The sequence below is a fragment of the Salvelinus sp. IW2-2015 genome, linkage group LG4q.1:29 (genome assembly GCF_002910315.2).
Source record: "Salvelinus sp. IW2-2015 linkage group LG4q.1:29, ASM291031v2, whole genome shotgun sequence".
NCBI lineage: Eukaryota > Metazoa > Chordata > Actinopteri > Salmoniformes > Salmonidae > Salvelinus > Salvelinus sp. IW2-2015.
Window position 1 is genome coordinate 33,453,165 of NC_036842.1, and position 12,729 is coordinate 33,465,893.

The 12,729-nt window shown below is 44.4% G+C and overlaps 1 protein-coding gene across 3 annotated transcripts; it reads right to left on the minus strand.

Moving 5' to 3' along the window:
* Positions 1-3,427: 3,427 nt before the first annotated feature.
* On the minus strand, positions 3,428-8,487 carry LOC111961858 (dual specificity protein phosphatase 26). Of its 3 annotated transcripts, none has more exons than XM_023984457.2 (4): positions 8,389-8,487; positions 7,607-7,797; positions 7,224-7,435; positions 3,428-6,812 (listed from the first exon to the last, which is right to left on the minus strand). In XM_023984457.2, the coding sequence occupies exons 2-4, from the start codon at positions 7,783-7,785 to the stop codon at positions 6,592-6,594; spliced, it is 612 nt and encodes a 203-aa protein (XP_023840225.1). In that variant the 5' UTR covers positions 7,786-7,797; positions 8,389-8,487; the 3' UTR covers positions 3,428-6,591. The 3 variants fall into 3 exon arrangements, with proteins under 3 accessions (XP_023840225.1, XP_023840224.1, XP_023840223.1); XM_023984456.2 differs by having other exon boundaries at positions 7,607-7,800; XM_023984455.2 differs by having other exon boundaries at positions 7,607-7,800; positions 8,334-8,487.
* Between the last annotated feature and the right edge of the window lie 4,242 nt (positions 8,488-12,729).

Below are 12,729 nucleotides of genomic sequence, written 5' to 3' on the forward strand. Positions count from 1 at the left end.
TTAAGGAATTTGGGGAATTTTGCTTAAATTCATCAAAAAATGTAGCTTTTAACAGTGAACTTTTTTTGTGGGATACACATAAGACAATTCTAGGTCTCATGCCATAACCATCATGGTCACCTAATAATCCCCAGTTTACAATTGGCTCTTTCATCCCCCTCCTCTCCCCTGTAACTATTCCCCAGGTCGTTGCTGTAAATGAGAATGTGTTCTCAGTCAACTTACCTGGTGAAATAACGGAGAAATAAAAAATAAAATATTTTGGTTAAACTATCCGCAATTCAATGAAATTGCAACCCTCTGCATGCACAGTGCATTCTTCCATCACATGTGCAGTGCACTCTTCCATCACATGTACATCTGATTCTCAAGATCTTGCACACGAATGAGATGCTATTCAGCCTACACTACTAGACTGTCTGAGCCGAGTTTTGATTACAATACTGGGTAGGGTGAATATATTTTATATGACATACATAATTTTTTGTTAACTAGTAAATAGTAGCCTACAGCAAAGTGTGTTTAAATCATTAAGGAAAAACTGTGTACATTTGCAAATACTGTGCCAAATCATATGTGAAGAATGCAACAATGATGCAGAATCATCTGGCCAAGTGCATAAAGTTCCCTCAGCGATCACAACAAGCAACCTCTGACAAAAGTACCTCTACTTCTATTCAAGGTGAAAATGATTAATCAGACACCTTATCGATAGCAACAGCTCATGGTCCTCCTGGAATCAGAAGTTGTTTTGACTCAATGGAGAAACGTAGTCAGTGAAATGCTGATGAATGTCTTGCTCAAGCTGAGTATGCAAATGGTTCACCTCTGATGCTCACAGGCAATGTGAATTGGAAGAGATTTCTGAATGTTCTTCGCCCAGCATACACCCCTCCAACCAGACATGCTTTATCTACTCATTTGCTGGATGCAGAGTTAAACAGAGTTCAAGTGAAGGTCAAGCTAATCATAGAGAAAGCAGACTGTATTGCAATCATCTCTGATGGGTGGTCGAATGTTCGTGGGCAAGGAATTATTAACTACATCATCTCCACCCCTCAACTAGTATTTTACAAGAGCACAGACACAAGGGACAGACACACCGGTCTCTACATTGCAGATGAGCTGAAGGCAGTCATCAATGACCTTGGACCACAGAAGGTATTTGCACTGGTGACAGACAATGCTGTGAACATGAAGGCTGCTTGGTCTAAAGTAGAGGAGTCCTACCCTCACATCACACCCATTGGCTGTGCTGCTCGTCTATTGAATCTGCTCCTCAAGGACATCATGGCACTGAAAACAATGGATACACTCTAGAGAGCCAAGAAAATGGTTAGGTATGTGAAGGGTCGTCAAGTTATAGCAGAAATCTACCTCACCAAGCAAAGTGAGAAGAATAAGAGCATCACATTGAATCTGCCCAGGAACACCCGTTGGGCTGGTGTTGTCATCATGTTTGACAGTCTCCTGGAAGGGAAGGAGTCTTTCCAAGAAATGGCCATACCACAGTCTGCCGATATGGACAGCCCCATCAAGAGGATCCTCCTGGAAGATGTATTTTGGGAGAGAGTGGTAAGCAGCCTGAAACTCCTAAAACCTATAGCAGTAGCTATTGCACGGATTGAGGGAGACAATGACATCCTGTCTGATGTTCAGACTCTGCTTGCAGATGTAAGAGAAGAAATCCGTACTGCATGCCCACTTCACTGTTGCTCCAAGCAGAGGAAACTGCAGTTGTGAAATACACCAAAAAGCGTGAAGACCTCTGGCTGAAGCTCATAGACGCCACAGCGTACATGTTGGACCCCAAGTATGCTGACAATGGCATCCTGTCTGGTGCAGAGTTCAACAAGGCCTTTGTTGTCATCACAACCATGTCTCGCCACCTTGGCCTGGATGAGGGCAAGGTTCTTGGCAGTCTGGCGAAGTACACTTCCAAGCAAGGGCTTTGGGATGGAGATGCAATATGGCAGTCGTGCCAACATATCTCATCAGCCACCTGGTGGAAGGTACTTTGTGGATCTGAGGCTCTTTCCCCTGTTGCCTCCATCATCCTCCAAATCCCACCAACATCAGCCGCCTCAGAGTGCAAATGGTCCTTGTTTGGGAACACACACACCAAAGCACGCAACAGGCTGACCAATACAAGGGTAAAAAAATTGGTGGCCATCTGGGCAAATTTGAGGCTTTTTGAGACAAACTTTGAGCCATCCTCAACAAGGTTGAAAAGTGACAGTGAAGATGAGGCCTCAGAGGCTGTTGAGTCTGATGTTCAAGAGGTGGTCATTGAGGAGGTCCAGGGAGAAGACATGTAAGCCTGAGAGGAAGACAACCAAAGCTTTAGTTTCTAGACTATCATTTTCCAGATGTATGTTGAAAACATTTTTGGGAGATGCGATGGATCATTGGGGATCATTCAATATTCCCTTTCTTTTGTTGTTCAGTGAAATCATCCCATGTGAAGAGTCAACTCATTTAATTAAAGTTCAATTCGTAACTAAATTGTTTTTTTTTTCATTTCTATTGGAAGGATTTAATCATTTCCAATTATGTCTACGATAAGGTAAAAGGTTTATATTTCTGTCTCCATATGATATGGTAAATATATCCAATGCAAAAAACATCTACATTTAAATGGTATTAATATTAATTTGCATATATTTCCGTTAATTCCCATATATTCCTGTTAATTCCCACGGAAAGTTTCCACCTCTGAATATTCCCCAAAATGTGCAACCCTAGTAATAACATAGTAATACTATAGTAATACTGTAGGTGCAACTCTAACATCCTGGCACTGTTTAGAGATTAAATCAAATGGTATGTGGAGACCAGACATAAAGTATGTGTCACACACAGAGGCTACTTGAGGTATTCATAATCAACGAACAGGAATATTTTCAGTTGGAGTAAATGTCAGCATTGGATAATCAATCATTCTGACTTGTCATCAATTCCTCACACAAGCCTTCTTGACTTTGTCTGCATGCAGGGTTGAGGTCCATATCAATTCTGCCAATTGGCATTCCTATTTTTTGTAGATATATATATATTTTTATCTTTATTTAACTAGGCAAGTTAAGTTAAGAGCAAATTCTTATTTACAATGACGGCCTACCCCGGACAGCGCTGGGCCAATGCGCACCGCCCTATGGGACTCCCAATCACAGCCAGATGTGATACAGCCTGGATTCAAACCAGGTACTGTAATGATGCCTTTTGCACTGAGATGCAGTGCCTTAGACTGGTGCGCCACCCAGGAGCATATATTGAAAACTACTCAAAATAATTGGCACTTGCTGAATGAACTGAACTGAAATGGGATTGAGCTCAACCCAGCTTGCCATTATGCAAAATAAATCCAAGGTTCAGCTGGTACAGAAGCCTAGCACATAAAATAACAAAATAACAAAAAACACAGTAGGTAGCTACAGATGTAGGATTTTAATTTGACTTGTATTGTCACAGCAAAATTATCAGTGCGTGCATATGTATTCACCCCTTTAGCTATGACGCCCCAAAATAAGATCTGGTGTAACCAATTACCTTCAGAAGTCACATAATTAGTTAAATAAAGTCCACTTGTGTGCAATCTAAGTGTCACATGATCTGTCACATGATCTCAGTATATATACACCTGTTCTGAAAGGCCCCAGAGTCTGCAACACCACTAAACAAGGGGCACCACCAAGCAAGCAGCACCATGAAGACCAAGGAGCTCTCCAAACAGGTCAGGGACAAAGTTGTGGAGAAGTACAGATCAGGGTTGGGTTATAAAAAAATATCTGAAACTTTGAACATCCCACGGAGCATCATTAAATCCATTACTAAAAAATGGAATGAATATGGCACCACAACAAACCTGCCAAGAGAGGGCCGCCCACCAAAACTCACGGACAAAGCAAGGAGGGCATTAATCAGAGATGCAACAAAGAGACCAAAGATAACCCTGAAGGAGCTGCAAAGCTCCACAGCGGAGATTGGAGTATCTGTCCACAGGACCACATTAAGCCGTACACGCCACAGAGCTGCGCTTTACCTAAGAGTGGCCAGAAAAAAGCCATTGCTTAAAGAAAAAAATAAGCGAACACGTTTAAGGCATGTGGGATGTGGGAGACTCCCCAAAAATATGGAAGAAGGTACTCTGGTCAGATGAGACTAAAATTTAGCTTTTTGTCCATCAAGGAAAACGCTATGTCTGTAAAGACCGACGCCGGACAGGAGAAGCAGGTACAAGGAGTCAGACATTTATTCGGGAACAGACAAGGAAACAAGACAGGAACTGCATCAGAACATGGGTAAAACGGACAGGAGACAATTAATCCCGAAGCAGGGAACAAAGCTTGGGAACAGACAGATATAGGGAAGATAATGACAGAAGTAATTGAGTCCACGTGAGTCCAATGATCGCTGATGCGCGTGACAAGGCAGGTGTGCGTACTGATGGTGGCTTGAGTGCGTAATGCTGGGGATCCTGGCACCCTTGAGCGCCAGGGGGAGGAAGAGCGGGAGCAGGCGTGACAGCTCCCCCCCTCTAGGGGCGCCACCTGGCGTCCCACCTAGGCGAGCCGGCCGAGACATGAGCGCTGGGCAAGCCGGCTGTGGGTAAACTCCCCACGAACCGGCAGGGGCGTGGGAGCCTGGCGAGCCGGGTGAGGCATAGGAGCCTGACGATCCGGCGGAGGCATGAACGCCTGTCAATCCCGCTGCAGCGTGGAAGCCTGATGATCCGCCGGAGACATAACAGTCTGACGAGCTGGCTGGGCGAATAAGACCTGAAGATCCGGCTGAGGCCCGACGTGGGATGGGCACCTTCCGAGCCAACCGGGGCAAGGAAACCTCTCGAGCCAGTGTAACAGTATAACTTTAGTACGTCCCCTCGCCCCGACCTCGGGCGCGAACCAGGGACCCTCTGCACACATCAACAACAGTCACCCACGAAGCGTCGTTACCCATCGCTCCACAAAAGCCGCGGCCCTTGCGGAGCAAGGGGAAACACTACTTCTAGGTTTCAGAGCAAGTGACGTAACTGATTGAAACGCTATTAGCGCGTACCCGCTAACTAGCTAGCCATTTCACATCCGTTACACTCACCCCCCTTTCAACATCCTCCTTTTCCACAGCAACCAGTGATCCGGGTCAACAGCATCAATGTAACAGCATAACTTTAGACCGTCCCCTCGCCCCGACCTCGGGCGCGAACCAGGGACCATCTGCACACATCAACAACAGTCATCCACGAAGCGTCGTTACCCATCGCTCCACAAAAGCCGCGGCCCTTGAAGAGCAATGGGAAATACTACTTCTAGGTTTCAGAGCAAGTGACGTAACTGATTGAAACGCTATTAGCGCGTACCCGCTAACTAGCTAGCCATTTCACATCCGGTACACCAGCTAGGGTGTGAAAGCCTGACGAGCTGGCTAGGCACCCCCGGTTCCATCAGCGGCTACCCAGGATCGACGTCACCACCAACCGGAACGCCAGTAATCCCTGATGCTTCGTGTGATGGCTTCAGGATTCTGTAAAGACTGACGCCGGACAGGAGAAGCAGGTACGGGAAGTTAGACATTTATTCGGGAACAGACAAGGAAACAAGACAGGAACAGCATCAGAACACAGGTAAAACGGACATGAGACAATTAATCCCGAAGCAGGGAACAGAGCTTGGGAACAGACAGATATAAGGAAGGTAATGACACAAGTAATTGAGTCCACGTGAGTCCAATGATCGCTGATGCGCGTGACGGGGGGAAGGCAGGTGTGCGTACTGATGATGGCTTGAGTGCGTAATGCACTCACGAGAACACGGGATGTTTTTGTTTTTGTTTTTTTATCGGCAGGGACTGGGAAACTGGTCAGAATTGAAGGAATGATGGATGGGGCTAAAAACAGGCAAATTCTTGAGGGAAACCTGTTTCAGTCTTCCAGAGATTTGAGACTGTGATGGAGGTTTCACCTTCCAGCAGGACAATGATCCTAAGCATACTGCTAAAGCAACACTCGAGTGGTTTAAGGGGAAACATTTAAATGTCTTGGAATGGCCATTTGGGAATGATATGATTGTACATGTCATCAAAATGTCTCTACTGCACTGTATAGGCTGAAGTTACTTCTATATAAGGCATGATTTATATCCCATTGATACTTAATTCTACCATATAGTTAGTACTGTATAATTGACCACAATACCTGGGACTGTTAGTCAAGACCCAGGGTTAGAAACTAACTGTAATTTAGATTTTTTTTTGCAGGCGCTTTTATCCAAAGATAAAAAGGGAAACAGACAACTATTGTCACACTACCACACAGCAGGAAAAAAATTCCGCATGACGTTTGAATTACATCCATTTCTGGTTGTAAACTGAAGATGTCATAAAACCAGATTCCGACCAATTGGTCTCTGTTTCAACCAGGTAAAGACGCCTTTTTCATGACGAGATCAAGACATGGGCAAGACAATGACACACCCGTTGCTGATGTATTTTTCTGGTTAACAAAATTGTTTATCCTGGTTAACCAGAACGGTAGAACGGTTAGCATTGTTACAACTCTAAAGTAGTGTCTTTAGCGGTGTTAGCCTGTTAGCTCTAAAGAGAGGTTGGAGAGTGTAGAGCCTTGCGGCTGTCCCGGAGGATGCCGTCCAGGCCGTTGAGCTGGCGTAGGAAGCCCCGGTTGGGGATTACGCCACGGTGGTTCTTCACTGCCTTGATGGCCTCCACCAGGGTCAGGTTCTGACGGATCATCAGGTAGGCCAGGACCAGCGTGGCCGAACGACTCACACCCACCGCACAGTGCACCAGCACCTTACCTAGAGGGGAGGGAGGGAAGGGGAATGGGTAAGGAGAGAGAAGTAGGGTAGGAGGGAGAGAGAAAGAGAGGGAAGGAAGGAGGGAGAGAGGGAGGGAGGGACAGAAAGAGAAAGAAGAGAGAGAGAGAAGGAGAGAGAGAGATGAGTACGTGTTGACCTCCAGGGTAATAGTACACACACAGGAACATCTGAACAGATCAACAGGTGTGGGATGAATATTTGTAGATGGTGTGCACCTAAGTACCTGTTAAGGTGTATGTGGATGTGTGTGTGTGCCTGCGTGAACTACTGCATGCGAGGGGGGCCATGCTTGAATTGTTGCAGGTGAATCGATTGTGCTGATTCAAGCCTCGGTTTTGCTGAGTGTGTTGAGTGTATGTGTGAGAGAGAGAGGAAGACAAATTGACTCACCACCGCTGCTGAGGGCTCTGTGTATGAACTCTGCAGCGGGGTAGAAGTTGACACTCATGTCGAAGGAGGGCGTGTCGTGGGCCTCGATGCCCTGGTAGGTGATGTCCATGCCAGCGTAGTACTCTGCTCCGCCGCGCCACTTACTCTGGGCACAGTTCAGGATGTGGGTGATGCCAAGTCGTGCCAGCTCACGCCGGTCTGATGCAATTTCTCTGCAGTAGTTGGGTTGGGGAGGGCAATCAGTAAATTGATCAATTAATCAAGCAACCAATCACACAATTAGCTGAAATTCAGATACAGGCCTATCTCTTATGTCTAACAAAATGTTTGTATATCATATTAGACATTGGAAAAAGCACAGTTTTGCAGCCTAGGTTACTCACTGGTCTCCAATGTAGAGCATGGGCCAGACTTCGTCGGCATGGTTACACGCTGTTTTCCCAGTGTAGAGGAGCCGTTCCAGCTCAGACACTGTTAGCACCGGGGACCCGCGCTCCGAATCTTTCCTGTTGGGAGATCTCGAGCTGCTCCGGGACCGGGAGAACCGGGACATGAACGCCATCTGGAGCGTGTGCTTCTGGTAGAAAAATAATACATTTTTGTTGGTTGCGTTCCAGACCGTCAATATCACAGCAGCATGCGCATATGATAAGATTGGTTTATCAGCTCTGTTAATGGTTCCTAAGACGTTAAATGCTTCTCAAGCCATTATGAGATCTGTTTATCTGCACAACGTTACTTTGTTAACAATATTTAATACTCGATATGTAATTGCCAAAAACGTAGCCCACTCATGTAGCCTATGAGTGAATAGATTTCGTTAATCAGAATTTTTTTTTTTGTTGTTGCGTGTATATGCTGGTGAAATTGCCATCAGATAACACACAATTGACTTGCAGAGCATAAACATAGCTATATGAACATGAACAAAAAATATCCACGTTTTAACGGTGGGCGACATTTCTCTCTGAAATAATACGAGAGCGAATAATCAACATTAAAGCGCATCTATTTCTCTGATTCGCTTGAATTTCTTTGATGTTTGTTTATTCTCGAGTTTATGCTTGATGCTACACAGTATTAATTTGAGTTATCTACACAATGCCTTACATCTTCTAACAGTACACACCGGAGGAAAAAAAATCCCACAATAAGAATCATTCACCTCCTTCCTTCTCGTTTCACTTTCTATCTCTCGAGCGTCACCCCTCCTCTCCTCACGCGACTACAGGGCGCCCATACTATCCGCCATGTTCCTCGCCTATTGAACATGATACAGCAACAGTAGGATGTAAAATGATGTAAAAATCATCAATAAACCCGGACCATATATGACCATAAACAGGGTCACAGCAACACATTACTTACCAGGCAAATTTAAGATAACACACATTTTTCCTCAATAATGTAGCATACCTATGTTATTACTTTATTATGTTTACGAAACATTGTTTTGATAGCAACTAATTCGATTATTCGATTATATTACAGAAAGGGGCTTTTCACTAATGATACTAACCAATTAAACATTTAGTATAATAATATTCAATAAAGGCTGCTATAGATGATGAAGGGTACAATAGTTTAGACCAAAACACAACAAGGTAGCCTAGCAGGTAGCCTAGCGGTTATTTAGGCCAGTAACTGAAAGGTTGCTGATTCGAATCCCGAGCTAACTAGGTGAATAATCTGTCGATGTGCCCTTGAGCAAGGCACTTAACCCTAATTGCGCCTGTAAGTCACTTGTCCACTAAATTACTAAAATGTTACTTGGCAATGATGCCCTTTATCAGTCAGATGAACTTGTGGATACCATTTCTATGTCTCTGTGTCCAGTATGAAGGAAGTTAGAGGTACACAACATCACCAAAAGTATGTGGACACCCCTTCAAATTAGTGTATTCGGCTATTTCAGACACACCCGTTGCTGACAGCTGTATAAAATCGAGCACACAGCCATGCAATCTCCATAGACAAACATTGGCAGTAGAATGGCCTTACTGAAGAGCTCAGTGACTTTCAACATGGCACTGTCATAGGATGCAACCTTTCCAACAAGTCAGTTCGTGTCAAATTTCTGCCGTTCTAGAACTGCTCCGGTCAACTGTAAGCGCTGTTATTGTGAAGTAGAAACAATTAGGAGCAACGTGGTAGGCCTCAGAAGCTCACAGAATGCACCTCAGAGTGCTGAAGCACGTAGAGCGGTTCCAATCATAGTCCCAAACTGCCTCGGTAGCAAGGTCAGCATAAGAGCTGTTCGTTGGGACCTTAATGAAATGGGTTTCCATGGCCAAGCAGCCGCACACAAGCCTAAGATCACCATGTGTAATGCCAAGCGTCGGCTGGAGTGATGTAAAGCTCGCCGCCATTGGACTCTGGAGCAGTGGAAACGTGTTCTCTGGAGTGATGGATCACGCTTCACCATCTGGCAGTTCAATGGACGAATCGCGCTTTGGCGGATGCCAGGAGAACGCTACCCGCCCCCATGGTTCGGGCTAGGCCCCTTAGTTCCAGTGAAGGGAAATCTATTGTATTTAAAAATATTTAAAAATCTCCCCTTTTTCGTGATATCCAATTGGTAGATGCAGTCTTGTTCCATTGCTGCAACTCCCGTATGGACTCAGGAGAGGCGAAGGTCGAGAGCCATGCGTCCTCTGAAACACGACCCTGCCAAGCCGCACTGCTTCTTGACACAATGCTCGCTTAACCCGGATGTCAGCCGCACCAATGTGTCGGAGGAAACACCATACAACTGGCGACCGTGTCAGAGTGCATGCTAGAGCGCAATGGGACAAGGACATCCCAGACAGCCAAACCCTTCCCTAACCCAGACGACGCTGCACCGCCTCATGGGTATCCCGGTCGACTGCGACACAGCCCGGGATCAAACCCAGGTCTGTAGTGACACCTCAAGCACTGCGATGCAGGACACAATAGTGCAGTGCCTTAGACCGCTATGCCACTCGGGAGGCCCAGTGAAGGGAAATCTTAAAGCTATAGCATACAATGACATTCTAGACGATTCTGTGGTTCCAACTTTGTAGCAACAGTTTGGGAAGGTCCTTTCCTGTTTCAGCATGACAATGCTCCCGTGCACAAAGTGAGGTCCATATAGAAATGGTTTGTCGAGATCAGTGTGGAAGAACGTGACTGGCCTGGACAGAGCCCTGACCTCAACCTCATTGAACAACTTTGGGATGAATTGTAACGCCAACTGCGAGCCTGGCCTAATCGCACAACATCAGTGCCCGAACTCACTAATGCTCTTGTGGCTGAATGGAAGCAAGTCACTACAGCAATGTTCCAACATCTAGTGGAAAGCCTTCCCAGAAAAGTGGAGGCTGTTATAGCAGTAAAGGGGGGACCAACTTCATATTAATGCCCATGATTTTGGAATGAGATGTTCAACGAGTAGGTTTCCACATACTTTTGGCCATATAGTGTATTTTCACGAGCCAATGTGAAGGCTGGAAGTCAGTCATGGCGCTAACACTAGTTAGCAACTTCCTTCAAACTGCACGCAGAGACCTAAAAATGGTATTCACGACTTCGTCTGACTCTGGGAAGTAGAAATCCCAAAGTATCCCTGTAAGGACCAGGACAGCCAACATGTAAAGCATATTTGAAGAAGAATCGCAGGTTTTTCAATTATGGTTTTATCAGAATTATATAACGTAGTGTGTGTGAGTTGAACACAATTACATTCGGTTGTGGATTTGTTGATATCTACGTTGCATTGCAGGATGAAAATATGCCTATTTATTGAAGCTCCATAAAATAATCGTGGTGCGTTTCACCATCTTGTGTCTAGATAAAGTACTGCATGTACACAGACTATTCACTGCAAAGTAGTTGCAGTGGTGGAAAAAGTACCCATTTTTGTCGTACTTTAGTAAAAGTAAAGATACCTTAATAGAAAGTGACTCAAGTAAAAGTGAAAGTCACCCAGTAAAATACTACTTGAGTAAAAGTCTAAAAGTATTTGGTTCTAAATATACTTAAGTATCAAAAGTAAATGTAATCGATAAAATATACCTAAGTATCAAAAGTAAAAGTATAAATCATTTCAAATTCCTTATATTAAGCAAAGCAGAAGGCATTTTGAATGCTTATCAGGACAGGAAAATTGTAAAATTCACACACTTATCAAGAGAACATCCCTGGTCATCTCTATCTGCTAAACACAAATGCATTGTTTGTAAATGATGTCTGAGTGTTGGAGTGTGCATCTGGCTTTCAGCAAATTAAAATAACAAGAACATTGTGCTGTCTGGTTTGCTTAATATAAGGAATTTGAATTGATTTTTACTTTTGATACTTAAGTATATTTTAGCAATTACATTTACTTTTGATACTCAAGTATATTTAAAACCAAATACTTTTAGACGTTTACTCAAGTATGACAATTGGGTACTTTTCCCACCACTGCCCATAGATATAGACATGGTGTGCACAGGGGTAGGGGGGGGGGGGGTCCCAATGCTGGAAGGGGGGCCTGAGTGAAAAAGTTGGGGACCCCTGAGTTAGAGGATAACGATGACATGCACAGTGCCCCTATTCAGAGCAGGCCTGCTCTCCAGTACCACAGAACAAGCCTTGGAGAGAAGGTAACCGGAGAGGATCTGACTTGCTATGTTATACCTGGAAGATATACCATTTAGGTAACCAGAGAGGATCTGACTTGCTATTTTATTCCTGGAAGATATACCATTTAGGTAACCAGAGAGGATCTGACTTGCTATGTTATCACCTAGAAAGAACTTATACCCGTTAGGTAACCAAGAGAGGATCTGACTTGCTATGTTATACCTAGAAGATATGCCATTTAGGTAACCAGAGAGGATCTGACTTGCTATGTTATACCTAGAAGATATACCATTTAGATAACCAGAGAGGATCTGACTTGCTATGTTATATACCATTTATTATCACAAGTTCTGTCTTCAGAAAATCAGGGACTGATTGCTGAAGAAAATAATATTGACATAACTATCCATGAAAGTGCTATAGGCTACTGTACCTCAACACATTTAGCTTGTCACTTTAAAAACAAAAAAAGAATCTATTCCTCAGCTCTTCCAGACAGCCTCAACTTTGTCCTGTCAGACCTCAACATGCAGTTGTTGGATGGGGCTCACAACAGCCTTCACGACCCCCACCTACGGTCCTTCTACAGCCTGCAGGAGAGACTGTTTAAGGCTGGCTGTAGAACTACTGATCAAAAGGTAGAATACACACACACAATATGTTATTGTTGCTATTTTACCCATAGACGTGTGCTGTGTAAAGAACTAAAACAGAAATGTCTGACGTTTTGAGGCCTCCTTTGTAGCTAGGTGCTCTGTTCCCGGGGTGTAAACGTATTGGATAAAGAAACAAATTAACTCTACGTAAATAAAGAATGAAATTGAGGTGACTGGACGCCTTGGGTTACAACTAGCACAGATAAGATATTACTTCCTGCCACAGATGGGGGCAGGTGCACACAAACAGAACCAGGAAGAGA

Excerpts from the sequence above, each read along its gene's own strand:
- LOC111961858 (XM_023984455.2), bottom strand. The coding sequence starts at position 8,384 with ATGATTCTTATTGTGGGATTTTTTTTCCTCCGGTGTGTACTGTTAGAA. Across the intron at positions 7,801-8,333 it reads GGTGTGTACTGTTAGAAGAT|AAGCACACGCTCCAGATGGC; the intron begins GTAAGGCATTGT and ends TTTTTCTACCAG. Across the intron at positions 6,813-7,223 it reads CAGAGCCCTCAGCAGCGGTG|GTAAGGTGCTGGTGCACTGT; the intron begins GTGAGTCAATTT and ends CCTCCCCTCTAG.